We start from the raw sequence: 22,478 nt of genomic DNA on the forward strand, positions 1-22,478 counted from the left end.
TGTCTAAATTTCATTTTTAATAACAAACTTAATTTTTACCCTTCCTACTAAATGAAGTCAGCGTTTTAGTTCAGGGCGCGTTTGACTTGCATTAGACTCAATTTAAAGCTGTTGTTTCCACTGAAACTCTACTAGTAGCATTCTCAGGTGGGTTTAGACTTTTAAATTTCCTCTGTATCTTATCAAATACTAGACTAAATATTAAGTTTGGCCTTGCTGCAGAACTTTGTCAGTGATTGAGTGACTGACAAAGAGAAAGTGACATTACTCTGGATTTCTGCAGATGGAGATATTTTGCTAGCAACCTGTAGAAACACACAGACAGATGAGGAAACTGGCGACCAAACTTCCAAGTATCCAGTGCAGATAGGAATCCAACAGTAACTGTGGTTGTGTTATTAATAGAGTTGCTTGGTCACCGTGAGGTTATTGTTGAAAGAGGATATTCACAGAGGCAGACTCTGGGCTTTGCTCCAATATGAATATAATTCCTTGTTACTTGTCTTTTTCTCAATGAGGAGCCTCTCCGAGTGGGAACATCTCCGAGTCCTGTTTCTTCTCGGCCTGCCTCGTGCTGCTCTGCTTGTTTGTGGTGTGAGTTTTTCTCTGGGCTCTTCCGAGGACCAGCCATGTCGGTTACACACAACAAACTGCTGCATTTCCTCAGCTTCATTAAGACGTAGAGCTGAGTGGATGAGGCAGATGATAGATAAACCTGGACCAAGCCCTCTCGACAGATATGGAGTTTTAACCCCTGCCTGCTCACATTCCTCAATGCAATTTATTCTGGATGCTGGTGATGGAAATGAGAAGCATGTTGAAAACAGCTCACACCTCAGAATCCAAGAAAGGGAGACTTTTCCTCCTTCGGGTTAATCTACTGCTGTGTAATGAAAAGAAAGCCTAAAATGTGGAGAAGTAACTTAAACTTATGGTCTATTTTGCACATTCATTGTAGATGAAATTACAGACCATGAATGAACATATTTCTCTGTATGGAAATCTTTAACCTGAGCTTCTTTCTGTGACAATATTCCTTTTGCTTTTGCAGGTGAGGGAAAAGTAAGACTGTAATGCTCACCTTTGCTAACTGTTGTGCAGACCGCTTTGTTTTAAATAGCTGCAGTTATTTTACAGTAATAACTTCTCCAATGGCAATGTGACAGCTTAGTTTACACACAGTATAGATGTAATGTAGCGAAAACAGTCACAAGCTAGTAACAGGAAACGGTGTCTGCTGAGAATGAGCACAGGTTTATATGAGTGTAGATTTATAGGGGGGAAGAATCCCATGAAAATGGTGCACTAAAAGCAAACGCAGTCTTTCTCAGATCCTTTCCAGTGCACGCTTCAACAAGTCGGTGGTCATGTTTACTTTGAGCACCAGGTCACCTTTTCACAGTTTAAAGGTTAAATTTACAATATTTTGAACTTTAATACAGCAGTAAACAGCTGGCCCACTGTGTGTTTTGCTATTTGAGCTCATGTGCTGGAAAAGTGAGGAAACTTCAAACCGAATAAACTACGTTTCTTCTGTTAAAAAATGCCCCCAAAAGAGATGTATAATACCAGATAATACTAGCTCTGGTCCCCCTTAGAGACCTGGAGGCTCCACATTAGGTTCCACTTTTGCTTTATTCTCTTTTGCTTTTGGAGCTGGATTCTCCTGAGAACGACGCAGATGATAGTGCTGAGCTTCTGGAAATCTGTAGTTAATAACATAGATGCATTTTTAAGGTTGTGAACATCAAAGTTGGTTGATAAGACTTTGTATGTTTCTGGCAACAAGAAGTAGTGTTGTGTCGCTTCATCTGCTCAAGCTAACTGGAAAAATACAACAGATAAAGTTACATGAAAGTGTAAGAAATTACCTAAATATTATTGAAATTTGCTCTGACAGCTTTAGCTTTCAGTCTAAACAACAATCACATTTTCAGTTGTGTTTATTCCAACAGAAACAGTTGCCTAAAGTCAAAGTCTGATCCTCCAGAGAGAAACAATTCCAGGCTCTGTAAATACCTACACAGTGATTTCAGCCCCCCCTCAAAAAAAGTGCCTACGTTAGTAGCCGTGTTGTTTTAATTTTGGTAATTCTGTGGTTCCTGGTTGTGTAGGTGGCCCAGTGCATGCATCAATGTGTTGAGTGCTTTTCTTCCATTTTTCAGAGCTGGAGACAACATCCAGACTCTCGTGTGCATTACGTCTCTTATCACCTTTACTCTGACATAATGCAGACAGTCCTGTGCGTGTGTGTGTGTGTGTGTGTGTGTGTGTGTGGGGGGGGGCGGGGGGGTTGGCTGTGAAAAGACATAAATAATATCGCCTACTTGGCTGGCAAGTTGACCAGTGGAGAATGAACGTCTCTAAACTTTACAGGCAACCACATGGCAAAATAATTGTAGAAATGCTGAAAAAGGTGTTTTGTGTGCTTCTGTTTTCAAGTCTTTCCAATTAGCCTGTAGATATAACTAGCACAGCAGGTTTTAAGCTTTTGCAGTTTTAGAAAGCTCCTCAGCCAAGAACTCATTCTTTTTTCCACAGTCCTGAGCCAAATTATCTAAGATCACCCACTTTTTTCCTCCTTTCTTTGTTTAAATAAGCTTAAAAAGACACAGTCTGCAGAGTCCATGCACCACATGGGAATATCACTTCCCTTCTAAAGATTCCCAGCTCTTATAGCTTTGTCTTTGATGTGATAACTTTCGTTGGTGGTCAATTTTGGAAGAGAACATTGTACAGAAGTTCATGCTTATCACCAACGTTGAAGTCTCTGTTGTATGTGTATGTGTCATTAAAATCCCTGAAAACTGAAGCTTCCTGAGTTTAGAGTCCACATTCAGCTCCAAACACCAAAAAACAAACACTTGATTTGGGCCAGAGAAAGTATTTGTGTCTGATTTTAAAAGCACAGCCGGGGTTTGAAACACTGTTTGGCTACTGTAATTTAACATGTGTCAGGATGTCATGACATTCCTCATAAGAAGAGAAAAAAGTTCAGGAAATAGTAAATTTGTTAAAAAACAGCACATTTGTGGGCTAATGAGGCCACAAGCTTTGCCACTCACAGCACCGTTGTTTCCAGTTATGTTGAAGAGTTTATGTGAAAGAATCATACTGTGTGTCCGTATAACAGCCAATATTCAAATGCAAGGAAATGCAGCATGTAAAGTACTTCTATATTTCTAAATAAATACTACCATTTCGATAGATAGATAGATAGATAGATAGATAGATAGATAGATAGATAGATAGATAGATACCCATGATGATGGTGGAGGACTGATGGTTTGATGATGGTCATTCATGCATGCACAGTTTGACCAGGCCATTGTATCACACCATCATCCCATCCCAGTATATTTGACGGAGGGGAAAGGAGTTATCGATCCATGTGGGAAAGACATTCTACCCATTCTAACTTTCTCTGTGATTGTGACTCACTGTTAAAGGACTCAGAGGCCCCGTCTACAGCATGAGGAGACCTACAAATAAACATGTACTGTACCGTATGTTTGCCTGCCATTAGAACGTAAGCGGAGTCCTGACAGAGTGATGAGAGACAGAACTGAAGATTCAGCAAGACTCTTAAGAGGTGTCTATTTTTTTTTCAACTTGGTGCAGCAGGAACGCCAACTGCCTGGTAATGACGTCACCTACTCGCACGCGCTTGGACTTATGAGACTATTAGAATGCACCAACAGCTGGATAGTGATAGATGCGCCATCACCGTTACAGGATGATGTTATAGCTGCATGATGCCTTCACTGAATCACTGAACGCGACACAGAAACAAAGGAGGAGAATGGTTGGCATCCAGCAGTTTTTTTCTCTTTCTTCTTGGTATGTGGCTTTAAACAACAACAACAACAACAACAACAAAAACAGCATAACATGAAGCTGTACCTGCTTTGTTCTAACTGCAGAGTCACACAGGAAGTGATAAATTTTTGGATCGATCAATGGATTGCAGTTTGTCAAGCTCCTCCCTTTTGGGTCAGATAGATAACACTGGGACCCCAAGGTCCCAAAAATGTAGGACCGGTTGGATCAGAACTTCTAGCACCCTTCCCAGTGTTTGCCTGTAGACATGCACAAAAAAAAAAAAAAAAGAAAACTGCAGTGCATACCTGTCCTGTACAGAGCCGGAACTCTTGGTATTGTTGCTGACCATGTCCATCCCTTTATGACCACAGTGGAGCATCTTCTGATGCTACTTCCAGCAGGATAATGCACCATGTCACAAAGCTCAGATCATCTCCACCTGCTTTCTAGAACATGACGAAGAGTTCACTGGACTCCAACGACCTCCACAGCCACCAGATCTCAGTCCAGTAGAGCAGCTTTGGGATGTGGTGGAACGGGAGATTCTCATCATGGATGCAAACCTGCAGCAACTGTGTGATGCTGTCATGTCAATATGGAGCAAAACCTCTGAGGAAGGGCTCACCACCTGTTTCCACCTATCACACCAAGAATTAAGGCAGTTCTGGAGGAAGGGGGGGTCCAACCTGGTACTAGAAGGAGGACCTGATAATCTGGACGGTGAGTGTAAATATACTTTCGGACAGTTTTGTCGTTTGACTTGTAGAGTGACCAGGCTTCAACTTATCTTGTTTTCAGGAAGGTCACTCACAGTTCACTGAACTTCAGAAATGAAAGAGGAGGTTCCTTCCTGTATTCCTTTCCATGCTCCTCCCTGTACATACGAAGCAGCTACAATAACTATTTTTTTATATCTCTTCCCAAAACTTTAATAATTTTTGTTTGACAGAAACTCCATTTTTGAGTATTTTAGCAAAGCAAATTTTTCTTCCACCAGAAAAGTTCAGGTTTCAGGAACAGGCCCTAAAAATGTAATAGTGGAACCAGAATGTTTTCAAAGACCTTTTCATAACATTTCCCTCTTGAGATTTGCCTGTGACATCGCATTTCCAACGTCAGGCCCTGTTATATGATTCACAAAGACAGCAAACTGTCGGAATAGACATCAGTTCAAAATGAGGTTCACGCACCAGAGGAGAACTGGCACCGCTTTGGTGGAAATACCCTAACAGATGCCTAGTTGGCCAGCAAAAAGCCTCCAAACCAGTCATGATGTAACAAATCCCACTCAGTGGTACACTTCCACTCAGATGAGCTAAGAAAGAAGAGGAAGAAACAAAAACCTTCGTGTGCATTACCTGACTAAACTGGACTATTCTGCAGCGTGCAAACATTCTCTTTTCCACAATGTTAATTATAGTAAACCTGGTAAATGTTTCTGCAAGGATCATTCAAATCAACAAGAAACTGAACGAGTGATCTTTGTATTTTGAGAAGATGTGAGTCGGCTGCATAATGATTTAACATCCAAAGCTCCAGCTCAAAGCTCTGCTGTGGGCCACCAACAATGTAACACCAGCCAGTAATGAAATCCTGCCCAATAATGTAATAATTTTGTCCCTTTTAAATGTAATAAGGCCAAAACGCAATAACTTTCCAATAATGTCATAAAGTTTTTCAGCAAAACAAGACATTTTGCCAATAATGTCATGAGTTACTAATTATTGGCTGGTTATGGTGTCACCTAGCACTGAGGAAATATCATTTCAAAATGTAATGAACTGCAGCAGATAACGGAATGATTAATAAATAGGACTTTTTTTTACGTTTTTATTTAGCAGATTTTGTGCAGTTTGCTCATAAAAATAAAATAAAAAGTTGTTTAATTTTTAAGAGAGCAAATTCTTGAATTACTTGTCGTATGAAATCCTTATTTAGAATATTTTGGCTAAAATGACCAGATTTTTGTTCGTTATTACTGTCGGTTGCTTAAAACCGGACCGTCTGGGAATATTTAAAGCTCCACCCCAAACGAGGTTGCGCTCTTTCTCTTCCTTCTCCTCTCTCACTTTCTCTGTTTACATTTAACTGTTCGCTCTGGATCGCCACACAGGACCTGCTGGAGCTGAAGGGGCTTTTTGTTTTGTTCGCCGGACATGGATTCATGTTTAAGACCCCAGAACTGGCTCGGATAAGGAACAGCACGGATGATGCGTTTTGCGCCGCAGCCGTTCAATGAAAGAAGAGACGCGCAACAGAAGAGATGGGCACCGCTGCTGGACTTTCACCTACCCGGTCGTGGGGGAAATGTTGCCATCGCACCGTGCTGGTTGTACCTGTAGCTTTGGTGGCTTTGATCCAGCTTTGCGCTTCTTTTAACCTGGACACGGAGAAGCGCGTCGTTTTCACGGGACCGCGGGGGAGTTACTTCGGTTATTCAGTGGAGTTCTTTGGAAACTCTTCCAGGTAAAGTCTTCATCTCAACTCTTGAATTTTTTTTTAACATTATTTATCATCAATTTGAGGCAGTTTAGTAGGACATTACATGTACTTGAATGCGCCCTTCTTTTATGGTTCTTTATGTCTTTACCTGTAATTTACCCACATACAGTATGTCCTCCCATATTGTACTACAAAACACACCAAAATGTCACTACATCGCGAGCCAAAACTTCTGCTGACACAAGAAGTCATTAGTACGCATGGAGCCAAAATACTCACATTTTACAGTTTAATTGCGCTCATTATTGAAGTCAAATTAAATGAAGCACTGATCATTCATATGCACGTGTCTTTTTATCACACACACACACACACACACACACACACACACACACACACACACACACACACACACACACACACAGGCTGGATTCCAGCCCAGTATGATTGGAAACAGACATACAATGTGTGTGTGTGTGTGTGTGTGTGTGATTTTCTCAGAGAGAAGGGGGTTAACCCACAGCAAAGTAAGAAAAACACTAGTCTTACTCAGAATATGGGTCCAGAGGGGCTTTTTTTCTTGAAAGCTGAGGATGTGCTGAGTGAGATGAAGCCAAAGATCAAACATGTTCTTCTCCCTTTAAAGACACAACATACTGTCACCTCTTCTGAGTTTCTTTGAGTGTTGATGGTCAGACACATACACATACATACTGAGTCAGATTTCCAAAATATGAATGTTCTGTGAAGTGCATTAACCACAGCTGAAGGCTTCATGGTGCTGTAGTAATGAGTCAAGCAAGTAATGAGGTACCCTGTGATCAATTTTAGATTTTTTAAACTGGTCTGTATGAAAATATATTAAAATAATTGCGTGCAGAGAAATAATAATAATAATTCTCCTTTCTTGTTCAACATGCTTTAAAATCACTATCAGCTATATACTAAGTTATGGACCTTATGGTCAGTCTCAGTTGAGGTATGTTCTAGATGTTTGAAGGAATCCAAATTTCAGTGTCTTTACAGATCACTTTCATGTATTTTGAAAAACCAGTGAAATAAAACACAGAGGGGAGAAGGCACTAGCTGCTGATCACAAGATTTAAGGTTGGAGCCAAAGGGGTGGTCTGCAGGGGCAGAGGCCACCCCTAAAATCTAACTGGCCCCCCAGATGCCACTCCAAGAATTAATAATCAAAGTCTGACAAATATTCAGTCTAAACTTATCTTTAAACCTGAGATGCCCAAGTGCAAGTGAATGCATAGACCTGACAAGATTAGATAGCTTCCCACTTGCTGAATGAACATAAAGTGTTCGATTTTTTCATTTTTACTATTTTTTCCCCTAAACTTAAAGAATATCCTACATTAAGGAACATTAATTGATTTTGGGAGGACTGATTAATGGGGCATTTATTAATGCAATTATTTGGTCACTTTCTACAGCATGTAGCCTACCACAATATCTTCCTTGAGGACCCCAAAGTTTCTCATTAGGGACAAAAAGTAACTTGAACAGAGAATTTACCCATTACATATGTTTACATTTTATGGTACCGGTAGTGGAGCTATTAAAAAAAATGTCATAATAGTTAGCACACTGCTACCAAGCTAGCTAGTAATCTCAGCAAACACAGAGCAATGATGCTAACATCAACCACAGATATGTGTTTGTTAGCGAAACTTTAAATAGGATAAAAATAACAGGATAGACTCATAAAACACTGGACAAAAATGCTAGTCTTGTATTACTTAGTTTGCACCAAGTTTTTAGCTAGTTTTAGTTAGCTGAAACTTGACAATAGTTAAATAGTTGTAGTTAGCTAGTTTTAGCTAACTAAAAATTATTATTATTATTATTATTATTATCATTATTATTATTATTATTATTATTGCTTTAAACCAGCTAGCCTAGGCCTATCATGGGGCTACAACACTGTCAACAAACCACCAAACAGTCAGAGCCTTCATCAACAGCCCGACTACTGTCAGGCTTTTTTCTTTCCATAGAGACGGCCAGCAGTGTGTAACCAAAACAGACCCTCGGCCAGCTGTTCACAGCTGCTCTGGAACTATGGAGGGTGTTATACATCACCTGAAATCTCTTTCTAGATGATGACAGGAATGTTGTTCATTTCAGATGTTCTGCTGCTTCCTGCATTATGATAATCGGCTGGAAAGCAGCCTGTAGCTTGTAACGTGGAGGCAAAAGGTCAAACAGCTAAGATCTTTACCATGTACAGTAAATCCCACTTACACCTTCATCAGCCCTCTGTGCATCAGTTTTTCATCACTAACATCCTCAGGGGCTACATACTAGCAGTGTTGGATTAATGGCTGAAGATATTTTCCTGGGAGGAAATTGATTAAGATTCTCTGTGTTTTCTCAACTAAGCTCCTGGTGGTTAGAGGGCATGTTGTGCGCTAATTACTAAGAATTTTATTTCATCCCATTTGTTCAGACTTGACTTCTCCTTGCTTGCAACAATTATTACATTGAACAATGCTACGCTTTGTCCCCAATCAAATTCATGTGTGTCAACAGCACAAAGTTGTTGCTGAACATCATCATGTGAATCCAGACTGTTGTTTGTGGGTAAACAACACAGCAGGGAAAAGATTGCTTTCCTGAATATATTTTGCTGATGGGATTGTTTTTGCTGGTTGTCATGTTTTCCTAAAATGACACCATTGTTTGTCTTTAGGGAATTTTTTAGATTTCCCACGGCTGATCAAGTCTACTTTCTGACACAAGTGGGTAATGGTAGGGCCTCCATATTCAAAGTGTTGTGGGAAATAATTAATAATTTACTTTGCTCCAATTTGAACACTGTCATCTTTTCCCATCTATCGCTGTAGTCGGGGCCCTGCACTGAGGCCTTATGGCTGTGGTGTGGGCCCAGTCTGCCTTGATCTGGGTCATTCCCATGGTGACGGCCTTTGTGGTCGCGGGTTGGTTAACCACACACACACACACACACACACACACACACACACACACACACACACACACACACACACACACACACACACACACACACATATACTTTAGTTGGTTGTAATTACTGTCCGTCACTATGAATTCTTCATACATGCAGAGCTTGACACATTTAAAATACACATAGTACATTTACTTTAGTAGGTACTTAACATTTAGACTAATGGGCTCAATTTTTCCAGTAAAAAGTGGCACATTTGCATTAATGGATCTCTCTCTTGCTTTTATTGATTTTCAGTAACTAAGCCAAACCCACTTTCATGAGATGATACAATGACACCACCACAGACATTTATTTATCACATGTATGTGAACATGCAAATAAAACTAGATAAAGAACAAGCTAACAAGTCATGAAATAAAATCAGGCTGCTACAAACACAAAATTGAAAGCTCAAGTCAGGATTATGAACACAATGAGCAATTTATTTAGTAAATAAATGTAAAATTTTTTAGCGTTGCCAGACACAACAGATGTTTTGTGCATCTGTAGGTACTCTGTGGAAAATTCCACCAACTGTTTTCATGACTGTTTTGGCTTCTAGATCAAGTGGCAACCTACGCCAGTAAAATGTGAAGCCTGTGCGGAAGTGCAAAAAAATTGCAGTTCCCCTCTCATCCACTAGGGGCTGGCTCCAAAACAGAGTCAATCCCCATAGACTCCCATGTTAAAAAGACCAATTTCACAGTAGAAATAAACATGTTTAAAGCCTGGTACAACAATCCATTTTAGGATTAATAGGTCAAGTTTACCTTCATGACAACTGTGAGGGGGGTGAATTTTTTTCTAGCACATCCGTTTAAATGTTATTTCATCTTAAAATTTGGCATAATTGGGGCCTTGTCCGTTTGATCGACATGTATCCAATATCTGCGGCAAGAAGGGAGAGTGACGCTGCCAAGATGGCGATGGTGGGAACTGCCCAATGAGCTTCAATTTAGCTCTGCAGAAACCTACGGGTGATGTCACGGAGGCTCCGTCCATCTTTTATATACAGTCTGTGTTCTAGATGCTGCTTTAGTGTTTAAGGCTTCAGTCCTTCAATTCCAGATAATGTTAGCTAACACTCCACATACTGGTACTTGCACAAACCTTTTGCCTTTTAGGTAAATTTTAGTAAAGTTTGGCTACAAGCTAGTAGCTAGCTGAATGTTTCCTGCTTACTGGAGTCATTAAACAACTGACTGAAACATTACCACCACTAAGTGGTAACAAGCTGTATTGCAACTGAGCTTCTCATGGATAATTGCAATCACTGGTGTAAAGTAAAAGTACAGAACAGCACCAAACTTTTCAGGCAACAAGTCACACTGAAAATGCAGAAAATTTCCCCATGGTAACCAAAGAGCAAAAGCAATACTGGCCACATCTGTCTGTCCTGAGTTGAACTTGGATGAGAAAAGCCTGCAGGAGTGAAGCAAATCCCCAAACGCCAGCTGATGCTGGAGAGTTTCGTGCTTATTTGGACCGTACAGCTGCAAGCTTGTTCTAAACTCTGTTGTCAAGAGTGCTTTGTCGATGAGAGGTGGAGTTGAAGTTCTTCCCAGCATTTTTCATATTTATATAAAACAAACAAAAAAACAAAAAGAAAAAAAAACAAAACAATGTGTACACACACCCCAGTGGGAGACGAGGCCATTACACATTAGAAGTTCCAAACCCTGTTTGGCTTGTACACCGTTGTGAAAGCCTGCTCATGTGCTAATATTTATTTATCTCTATGCTGTGCCATTCACTGGAGACAACCCCTTCAAAATTATTGAGACACTTGGGATACAGATGAATAGCCATGCTGACCTTCTATCATCTGTCATGTAGTCAAGGGAAGGTTGTAGGACAAACTTTTAAGGACTTAGGAAAAGATGACAAAAAGAAACCAACTACTTCTACTAAGCTGCAATGAAAGTCTGCATCACCGAAACTACAGACCTCCAATTAGTATACTCCAAAAAATAAGCCTTACACAACCAAACTAATGTAGTTAGGTTATGATTAATACACAGAGGCTATATCACACACACACACACACACACACACACACACACACACACACACACACACACACACACACACACATATGAATATATATATATATATATATATATATATATATATTAGAGCTGGGCAACTATTAAAAATTTTAAATGCAATTAATCACATGACATGTTGCGATTAATCGCAAATAATCGCATTGTTACATGCAAAATGTATGTTTCTTTTAAAAGAAGGCCTATGGCGAAATTTAAAGAAAATGCAGTAAATTTTGGTTTACAAACACTACATCAGGGTCTCCAACCTGCGACTCTGGAGCTGCTAGTGGCTCTCTGGACCTTTCATAATGCCTCTAAATACGTGGCTAAAATATATATTTTATTTGTTTTTCCTGTCATTAAGGTGGAAAGTATGGCCTTTTTTTTAAAAAAAAAAAAACTTTACATTATTTTCCACAAATAATGCTGGGGGACAATATAAATTTAAAAATGGGACCTCTTTTCCTTCCAGAATTCCTTTAACAAATACAAAGCAGCCCTGGCTATCTTTAACACAATCAAGAGATTTAAATGTTAGTTTTTTATTAATTAAAATGTCTACCCATATACCCATATAGGAGGAATATGAAGTTGCAAAAACCTGCCCGACCCAGCTCTTCTGTAATTTAACATTATCTTTTTCATCCAGATGAGTTTCTTGAAGGAAAGCAACAGATACATCTTTTTTTAAAAGTGACAAAACTGCCACTCTCTTGGTAGGTTTATGAAGGCCCCGGACGTTCCAAGAACAATTTTTAATCTTATAAAAATCAGACAGGACCATAGGATGCTAACTGATATCCCAGAAACCATAGAGACAGATACAATCAGACATTCATATTTAGAAATAAAGGAAAGTACCTCCCTAATGTCCCTGATAAACCTATCATTTCTATCCCAAATAGTCCCAATACATGTGACATGTGTTGAGCTGCATGCATAAACTACATTTAACAGAATTAATAACAGAAATACAACAGCAAAACAGGGCAAACTGAGATTTTTTCCCCAAACAGACGGGGACTGGTCGCCTTATAAATCCCTAAAAGATTCACCAGAAGTGAGCTGGCGAAATATAAGGGAGAACAAACCAAACAAACTAAAAAAGTCTTCCTTGTAGGAGTAATTGAAACAAGGTAGTAATACATTATCCATAAAAAACAAAGAGTATAGCAGTATTGCAGGAAAAGGAGCTCCCATAAAACCAGCAGGGCTCCAAACTATACAAAATTGTCATCCAGGCGTAGAATCAATTAAAGCAAGTGCTTCCTCCGGAGAGGAAAACTTCTTTTTGCTATCTCCATGTGTCATCTGCAGAGTAGCTGGGCATAACATAACAAATGACATTCCTTTTTCTCGCAGCCACTGTTTAACCACATTGAATGCCTTGCGCTTCTTTATCTCTGACGAGGAGAAATCATTGTAGAAAGAAATCCTGGATCCATTGTATGTTAAGCCACCATCTTGACTCCGCCGTTGTGCTGCTTCCATAACCCCAAGTTTGTCTCTGAATATGTGGAATTGTAGCAATACCGGCCTGGGGCTGCTATTCGGTCCCGATCTGGCTGTAGCGGTACGATGGGCTCTTTCCAACTTTATACGGCCAGCTTTTGTCGCTAAATTCAGAATACGAGGTAGCCAGGACTCAAAAAATTCAACCGGTTGTCCAGTCTCCGTATCCTCTGCTAAGCCGACGACTCGGATATTTAGTCACCTGTTGTAGTTCTCGGCCACATCCAAACTTTCCTTTAGGGAGTTGATCTGCTCTTCAAACTCCGCAATCCTCGGCTTATGACCTGCAGTAGAGTTTTCAGTCGTAGATATCCTGGTCTCTGCTTGATCCCGCCGCTTGCCAGTAGCCTCAATCTCAGTTGCATGCTTTTGTAGAGTTTCGGCCAAAGGACTGAATTTCTCATCAATGACTTTAATAATATTTTGAGTCATTATACTTAAAGCTTTGGCAAGAGCAGGATTAAGTTCGTCGGCATATTCATGTTCGGCCTGGTTACCATCCCACGTATCATCACCATGTTCAAGCAAGACTTCTTCCATCTTGTTAAAAGACTGTGGCCAAAAGTTTTCCAATGACATAGCCTGCAGTTAGAGGGGAGTGATGTCAAATAGTAACATCGAGTGGCACAGAGCTCTGGTGGATGCTACTGCTCAGCTTGCCCCCATCTTCCAGGGGGGGCCCCTATCCTCTTTTTATAAAGGTTTTATGTTTTTATTTATTTTAAACTTAAAGATGGAATTAAAAATGTGGTTATTCAAAAATAACATCCTATGGCAGCTCTTCATTAAAAATATATATTAAGTTGCCTTTTTTAAAAGGTGTCATAACATCTGCGTCTCTAAAGGAGTTTTATTTAGCTGGCTGAGGAAAAAATGGCTCTTTGGACTGTAAAGGTCGCAGACCCCTGCACTAAACACACATATTTAGCAGTTTTCTCTTTAAACAGCAACAGTTAAAATATTTCTTCATATATATTTATAAAATCAAATGTTTATGACAAAGAAGGATGAAATGTTCAGGATTTACTAACTAAAAGGTAAAAAGTCAGCAGGTTGAATTTAAAGCTGTGAAGCTGCTTCCTTCTAAACACAGAAGGAACAATATGTGATGAATATCAGCATCAGGTGAACAGACTAGACAACTAGAATCTCACAGCTTCTAGATGGTGAGGAGAGAGAAATATTCACAATATGCACAATAACATCCATCCATGCACCTTCACTGCTTCATCCGGCCTATAAATTCTCTAACTTTGCAGCTTGACTTTTTAGCTTAGCTTCTTGCGCCTGCACCCTCTGCTACTGGGAGTTAAGGGGTTAACATCTCGTTTTAGGGTGTAACGTCAGCTCTTTAAATGAACACGAACAAACGACTCCTCTACTGGAAGCTCACATCTCACTATGACCAAGATTTACCGAACCAAAGGCAGAACAAGGCCCGATTTATGCTTTACGTTTATAAAACATAGTCAGAAAATGTCTTACCTTTGCTGTCTTGCCTAAATTAAAATCACATTTATTAAATAAATAAATAATATTAAAAAAAAAGTTCTGGTGTATCATTTATCATTGTCTTTGGGAGCAGTTTCCCGTCCAAAAATAACAATGTTCTACATTCTGCATGTGTTTTGACGGACAAAGAGAAATGTTGGTTCTTTTTCTTCTTTCTTAAGTTCCAGAAAACTTCTTTTTATTTTATATGTGTTGTGTGTGTGTGTGTGTGTGTGTGTGTAGGCTATATTATAAATACTTTTTATAAGTTTTTAATAAAAAATGGGGAAAATAATGAGACTCTCCTGGTCTTATTATCCACACAAATCCCAGTTCATATGACTGAAAAAATATAAAATCTTTCACCTTCATTAGCTGAATTGAAGTGAATCTTAATAAAACAATCTAAATTTAATTCTAATTTATGTCTTAATACTTAAAAAAAAAGCTTAACACCTACCCTTTTAGTAAAGCTTATCATCAAGATAATTGTCAACAAAAGTCTGTGATGAGGGGTAACAAAGTTATTTAGGATATATTCTCTGATGCTGAGATGCTCAGCAAATCCAATCATTTTCATGTTCTAGCCTAACAACTATAAAAAATTTTCTTAATAATTAGAGAAAAACAAACCTAACCATAAACACACATACATTAGTTCTTCACATAGTCTTTAGTTTTATATTAAACAGGAAGTTGCAATTTATTAAATTCAGTTTACATTAAACACAGCATGTTTATTTTTATTGCTATTGTTCTTTCTTTTTTTGTGAAGGTGGTTTTAAATAGTTATAAGGGGGACTTATGATTCTTTGAGTAAAAATAAAATGCTTGTCTCTAACCTCACATGCCTCTGAGTCACTTCCCTGTTTGCAGACGTTCCTGCAGAACATGAGTTAAAGGAAAGGAATCCTGATTTCAGGTCTCAACAGATGCATTTCTCATACCGCTGACACACATCTTATTGTTAAGGAGCCTGTTGTTGGCTGTTCAGTTTTTCTTACTACTGGCTTTAATGGACTCAGAGGTAAAAGTTATGGCCCCACACGTGCAGAGATCAAAGAAGGTGGTTGGTGATTAACTCAAGAGAAGAGGCCCATTGAAAGCCTGCAACCTTGCTCACCTTAGTAGCCGTGGAGTGAGTGATTTACAAGGAAAGCTTATTCTGCCATGTAAATATTCTACTTGTGCTCTTCAGACTTATTGGGGGATAGCGGGAAAAGTCTGGCTGATTTCTGTTATTGTCATCAGTCATCAGCTTCCTTAGTTATTCTCTTTACCAGGGCCAAGGCCAGGGAGCTAGGGCCAGGGCCAAGGCCAGGGTCAGGGCCAGGGCCAAGGCCCGGGAGCTAGGGCCAGGGCCAAGGCCAGGGTCAGGGCCAGGGCCAAGGCCCGGGAGCTAGGGCCAGGGCCAAGGCCAGGGTCAGGGCCAGGGCCAAGGCCCGGGAGCTAGGGCCAGGGCCACGGCCAGGACCTTCTTAACAAGGCTGTCTGAATAACTGTAAAACGCTAATGAATTTTAATACATGTGTTTCTGCATAATATTCATACATATGCCCATGTTATCAAATGTAAAAGTTGCTTAGCTTGTTTTTTTTTTTTTTTTGGCAAAAAATCTCCACAGACATTCATTTTAAATTTTGTGGATTAATGGAGCAAACTGACTGCAAATCTGACCTGCAGAAAGGTAGCTAGCATGGAGGTGTGAGGATGTTTGGTGGGTTTGGTGCAGCGTTATAAACTCAAATATGTCACACGAAAACTTTAATTTCTTTAAACTTTTTTTTTTCTCAAATCCTGCTACAGACAATAAAACAAGCTAATTACATAAATTTCCAATTCCCAGTAACAGCATGAGTTTGAGCTCTTCAGTGAGAGATGTTATGGTCAGTTAAGATATTTCTATAAAGAAAACGTGAGCTGTGTCCACGCTTGCAGCCCCATGTGCAGCATCCTCACTGAAAATTTGCATTCACTGCTGGGTGTTATATTCCCATCAATGCTGAAAGCGGATGAAGTTGATAATTACTTGCAACTATAGCAATCATTTAATATCTAATATGCATAGATAAGCTGTATAGAGAAATACAGGACTTTTCCTATTGCACTCAAAAGCCAGATGTTTTTGACCAAAAGGAGGTATTTACCATTATTCACTCCCTGTCCATCTATTGCAGTCGATGGACACGTCAAACTAAAGGAGAAGTTTGTTTTGGTCCATTTATTTCATACTTCATGAGAACCTTAATCTGCTGCGGGATGATGTCCGTGTCTTTAAATGCTACATGTATTGTTTCCGTTTTTTCATAGTTCCTCCTCACTTTAACCAGCTGCTCCTTAAAACTATCCAACCATTCAACTTTGCTGAATCTTTTGCATCGGCAGAAAAGTGGAAATGACAACTTCACACTGTTGTGGATAACCGCGGCCAAATTTCTGACCAATCAAACAATTGTTCTCGGACACGAGAAAAACCTTCTTCCTGGTTGATGCATTGAAAAAAACTGCAAGAACTCCCAAACCAGGGCTGCAAGAACAAAAATGACCTTGTTTAGTTCACGCAGCCTTGATAACAAGAACAAAATTCTCTGTTCTTGTGGAGTAAGTAAAGTATGCTTTTACAGACAGATTGCAACATCTTTCTGTTGCCTGGTATTCACTGGTATTTCCTTCCAAATGACATCCTACTGGTAGGAAAGCTAGAATTGACTGAGGACCAATCTGTCTGTCGTATGGCTTAGCTAAATAATTTCACCTCTCCTGGATTCATTAGGACACGACAAGACACTGATGATGAGGCCAAGTTGCTGATGACTTTTCTTTGTACACTGTGTGTAAAATAGCTGTAAAGTTCACAGCTTTAGCTCCGAATCCATCTTGTCAGACAATGTTTGTGGCTGTAGCAGAGATTTACCAAATCCATTATCATCATATAACAAACCCAAACTCCACAAACTGTAGGGGGTTCATACTGAGGCAGCTGCGACATTAGTTTATATCAGAACTGAAGAATATTTCCTCAGTAGAAGAAGTGACAAGAATCAGTTGGCTCCTTTTTAATGATGTGATTGGTTGAGACTCGCTTGTAAGTGCAATACATTCAAATTGTAAATATATGTATATATCTGCTTTCTAGTACTTATCATATTTTTATTTTACTTTAAGTATTTATTTCTATTTATTTCCGCCTTTGGCTTTATTCTTAACATATTCTTTTTATTATGATGCAAACACCATAAGGAGTAGCACCCCCTAATCTCGTTGTATGCTCTGGTTTACAATGACAATAAAGGCTTTCTGATTCTGATTCTGATTCTGATTCTGATGTAGAGATGATCCATCCAGTCAATTGCAAGTTTTTCTTTTAACAGTGTTTGAAGAAAAACAACTTTCCAGAAATATCTTGGAAGACATTTTCATTTGACTGTAGTCTATTAAACATCAGCTTAAATGACAGAAATGCAGTCACTCTTTTAATAGCTGCAAATTGCTCCTTAAATCTACACAATCTCGTAAAAGAGAAGCTTCTAAGGCCCATAAACAGAACCAGAAGTAGTGATGACACCACACCGTTTGCTTTGAAGCCAGCACAGATCTGCATAGTTTGCCGTTGTCTTCATCTCAGTCCATTTCTGATTAAAGAAATACTTGGAGATTTTAGAAAATAATCTCATGTAAACTCTTATAATGAGTTAGATGACATTAATCCTAGTTTTATGTTAACATAGTAAATATTAGGCCACAACAAAGAATTAGTTATTGCTTTTAAATTCCCCAATATCTGTTATTTCAGGTCTGCAGTCATTATTCCAAGCGTTGCTCTATATTACTACTGAGAGTTTAGCATCATATTCATGAGACAGAGTAATATTTGTCATGTAAATCACTGACAAACAGCTACATGTTTTTAATGTAGGGCAAAACGTGTAGAGATAAAAACTGATTTTAAAATGTACCTTTTCACTTATGTGAAACTTTTCAGAAGAAGGTTTAAATGCAGATGATTTTAGCTCAAAATTATTTGTGTGTTTTTGGCTCTTTGCAACAACTAAGAAGATTTTGTTTACCGTTCTGCCGTCTAGCATCAGAGTTTTGGTCGGCGCTCCGAAAGCCAACACCAGCCAGCCTGACATCACAGAAGGAGGAGCAGTGTATCTGTGTCCCTGGAGCCAGGCTCGCTGCAGCGTTATCAGCTTCGACCAGCAAGGTAAATCTGAGCGAATGAACGGTTTCTTTTAGGTGGAAAACAATCTCTAAACCAAAATTCTGAGGAAGACAGTTTTCCCTACACTGTAATCACAGCAGTAGCTTGTAAGTCAAATTGTTCTGAGGTATAAAAACGTCACTTTCCCCAGCAGCTACTAAACAGTGGCGACAGGATGAGTAGTAAACTCTCATCTGTCTCCAGCCAGCCATAAAAGTGGCTGAGAGAGGTTGAAGGTAGCATCCTGACCTTAAGGTCAGACGTGCTGCTGCTGCCATCCAACCGCTACTGCAGGACTTCTCTGCTTTGATTAAAACCAGCCTTTTATGTCGATTAATGGTGGTTAGGTCTTTCTCCTCGCCCCACCCATGGTGAAGGTCTCCTATGCTATGCATTCAGCTTTAATTTTCTGCTGCACTGTGGCCCACATGTTGTGAGGGCTCTTAAATTAGCACAGAGCCATAATGGAGTAAGGACCCTGGAGAACATGGGTTGTCTCCGACCCTGCCGGAAAAATAATCAGCTCCATCAGAAACGCAGGAAGTGATAAGGACCACCGTTTGAGGATCGTAGGGTGTAACTTATCACAAGCACATATCAGGTTGCTGTTTACACAGAGCGAGAGCTGCAACGGTGCAAACATCTGCACAGATAAATACACACCCACACAAAGTTTACAAACACAAACAGTCTCAGAGATGTATCTACGCGCATGTTTATATATTTAAATTCAGTAGTCCAGGCTTTTCTTATTGCATGCTGGTGTGTGAGGACATACGTTTTTGTTTTTTTTTTAAGTTCCTAAACTGGTGCAGGAGAAATCTTTTCAACAATTAGGTTCTATGAGCAGATAAAGTAAGTGTCATCATTTCAGAAAAGTATTCTTTGAAAAGCAGAATTTTATGCCAACACTGCGCCCCTAGTTCGTTATCACTTAGAACGGCCCGGGCCCCTTGTTAAAACAGATCCTGACAATGAAGTAGCCGTTTGGGTTACAGTAACAAGGTCTAAGTCCTTTTCAGCTGTTTGATGTCAGCCATAGCATGGAGGATGGATTAAGGCTGCAAGCCCCTGAAACAAGGCCATAAAATATACATGTAAAAAACAGAAAGCCACGAACATATGGGGAACAGCCTTAAATGAAGCTCTGGCAGCACAGAAATCAGACCTTGATGAACAGGAGTTAGACTTAAAAAGCAACATCTGACATCACTGAAGTTTTTTCCAGGTGCTGTGGAGTGAAATGTGTGGTAAAAGTACATATTTAAGTTAAATCGACTGGGTTAGTTTACCTCTGAGTGTATCTTTCTCTGCTGTTATTTTACAGGTGACAGGTACTTCAACATAAATGATGTCAACACTCAGGTTGAGTTCAAGTCCCATCAGTGGTTTGGAGCTACAGTGCGTTCCCATGGTAACAGCATCTTGGTAAGAGGAGTTATTTGAAACATTTATGTAATTTTACTTCTTTAAATAAATTCACCATCCACTTAATCAGGTCCACTTTCTACTACCAGGTTAGACCTTTTTTTTCCATCTAGAACCGCCCTCATTCTTGTTGTCATAGATTCAACATAGTGGTGGAAACCTTGCTGAGATTTTGCGCTATGTTGCTAGCATGACAGCATCACATAGTTGCTGCAGGTTTGTCGGCTGCATCCATGATGAGAATCTCCTGTTCCACCACATCCCAAAGCTGCTCTACTGGACTGAGATCTGGTGGCTGTGGAAGCCGTTGGAGTCCAGTGAACTCATTGTCATGTTCTAGAAAGCAGGTGGAGATGATCTGAGCTTTGTGACATGGTGCATTATCCTGCTGGAAGTAGCATCAGAAGATGCTCCACTGTGGTCATAAAGGGATGGACATGGTCAGCAACAATACTCAGGTAGGCTGTGCTGGTTAAACCAGGCCACGTTGGTACTAAGGGGCCCAAAGTGGACCAAGACAATCTCCCCCCACCATTACACCAGCAGCAGCCTGAAGCGTTGATCCAAGGCAGGATGGATCCATGTTTTCATGATGTTTCCAGCAGATTCTGAGCTCAGCATCTGAATGTGGAGCTGAAATGGAGACTCATCAGACCAGCAACGTTTCTCCATCTTCTATTGTCCAGTGTTGGTGAGTGTGTGTGAATTGTAGCCTCAGTTTCCTGTTCTTAGCTGACAGGAGGCACCCGGTGTGTCTTCTGCTGCTGGAGCCCATCTGCTTCAAGGCTGGACGTGTTGTGTATTCAGAGTTGCTGCAGACCTTGGTTGGAACCAGTGCTTATCTGAGTTCCCGTTGCCTTTCTATCACCTCCAACCAGTCTGCCCATTCTCCTCTGACATCAACAAGGCATTTTGGTCTTGTTATATTGACCATGTCTCCATGCCTAAAGGCATTAGGTTGCTACTGTGTGATTGGCTGATTAGATATTTGTGTCAAAAGCAATTGAACATGCATATCTAATAAAGTGGCTGGTAAGTGTATATTACGACACTGTTGTACTACAGGATAGAATTATTCCTGTGGCATCATTACAACTTGCAGGTTGCTGTTCACAGTTGATTTTTCATTAAAAAAATGTCTCATTTCTACAAGACAAATGTTTAACACTTAATTTTCAATGGTTGACTATGACTATTAATACTCCACCGGCTTAGTCCTGTAACTAGGATCTGTTTTGTATGGGTAAAGCACCTCTTTTTCTTTGGAAATCAAGAAGCATTGGCTACCTAACCTCTCAGTAAGGGGTCTTTGGTGCATTTTGCATGGCTAAAGAAAAAGGGTAGCTATCCAACCTACTAGACTGCAAAGCAGAGGGATAGGGTGACGCTGGACTGAACCTTTGTTGTTGAGGCTGGGTTTCTACTGTAGCAAGTCCAGACATCACACTTCACTTTTGTCTTTGGATTTGACCAAAAATAACTTCTTGTAATGACTTTGCAACCTTGACAGCATGTTGTTGCGTGGGGAGGAGTTCAAGGTCAGTCCAGACTGATTCTCTTTCTGTGCTTTCCAGGCTTGTGCTCCTAGGTACTACTGGAGGACAGAACACGATACACCCTTTTCCGATATTACAGGAACATGCTACCTCTCTGTAGACAGTCTGAAAACATTTGTGGAGTACGCCCCCTGCCGGACAGGTGAGCTACTGCACTAACATTCGAGCTTCAGGGGGGTTAAATCTGTATTGGATGCAGGTACACACAACCCTCAAGTTTTTAAAAAGATTTTTTATGAAACCAATTGTTAAGTAGTATTTCCCATGTTTCGGGGTTGCTCCCTGCAGAAAGACATGGACATGCTGGACAGGGCTATTGTCAGGGGGGATTTAGTGCCGACTTCACCAAGGTAGGAAACACTTTTTGGGTTTTTTGTGTTTCTGTTATGGCTGATGTAAGCAGTTGGTAGATCAGACTCATGATAAAACTTGTAACACACAGATTCCTCAGCTCTGGCTACTGCTGTGTGTGTGTTACAGGATGGGAGGGTCATGCTTGGAGGACCAGGCAGCTTTTACTGGCAAGGTGGGTTCACAGGGGTGTAAAGCAGCATTGAGATTTAGAAATGTCCTGCACTGTTTTTGTTTCCTTCTTTTTTATGTCACTAAAATTTTAGTAGGTCTAAATTATTTATAATTTCCAGTCATTGGGGAGAGATGTTTTTAAGCCTGCTAATCCTCATCCATCCTGTAGGCCAGCTGATTTCAGCCACCACAGAGGAGATTGTTAAGGCCTACTATCCATCCTACTTCCTGCTATCGGTCGACAGGCAGATTCAGACCCAGCAGGTGCAGGGGACCTATGATGACAGTTACCTGGGTGAGCAAATGAAGTCAGTCAGATGGCATAAATTAAACATATTATTGTTATTATGAGCAGAATAATATAACTGGTTTGCTATAACATGGACACCAGCCAGTTTGGTTCAAATATGCATAAATAAGTATAAGAATGAAATGATGTATGACATCCAAGATTCCCAGAGGATATTTTC

General features: G+C 40.0%; 1 protein-coding gene across 2 annotated transcripts in view; it reads left to right on the plus strand.

Annotated features, from left to right (window-relative positions):
• Positions 1 to 5,911: 5,911 nt before the first annotated feature.
• The window catches only part of LOC121636600 (integrin alpha-5-like), a 66,658-nt gene continuing 50,091 nt past the window's right edge, over positions 5,912 to 22,478 (plus strand). For both annotated transcript variants that reach the window (XM_041980217.1, XM_041980218.1), the window contains exons 1-7: positions 5,912 to 6,288; positions 18,378 to 18,502; positions 19,827 to 19,927; positions 21,502 to 21,625; positions 21,772 to 21,833; positions 21,964 to 22,009; positions 22,178 to 22,303. In XM_041980217.1, coding sequence (XP_041836151.1) covers positions 6,086 to 6,288; positions 18,378 to 18,502; positions 19,827 to 19,927; positions 21,502 to 21,625; positions 21,772 to 21,833; positions 21,964 to 22,009; positions 22,178 to 22,303 — 787 coding nt within the window. In that variant the 5' untranslated portion in view covers positions 5,912 to 6,085. The remainder of the gene's footprint in view (positions 6,289 to 18,377; positions 18,503 to 19,826; positions 19,928 to 21,501; positions 21,626 to 21,771; positions 21,834 to 21,963; positions 22,010 to 22,177; positions 22,304 to 22,478) is intronic.

Source organism: Melanotaenia boesemani, chromosome 3 (assembly GCF_017639745.1).
Source record: "Melanotaenia boesemani isolate fMelBoe1 chromosome 3, fMelBoe1.pri, whole genome shotgun sequence".
NCBI classification, from domain to species: Eukaryota; Metazoa; Chordata; class Actinopteri; order Atheriniformes; family Melanotaeniidae; genus Melanotaenia; species Melanotaenia boesemani.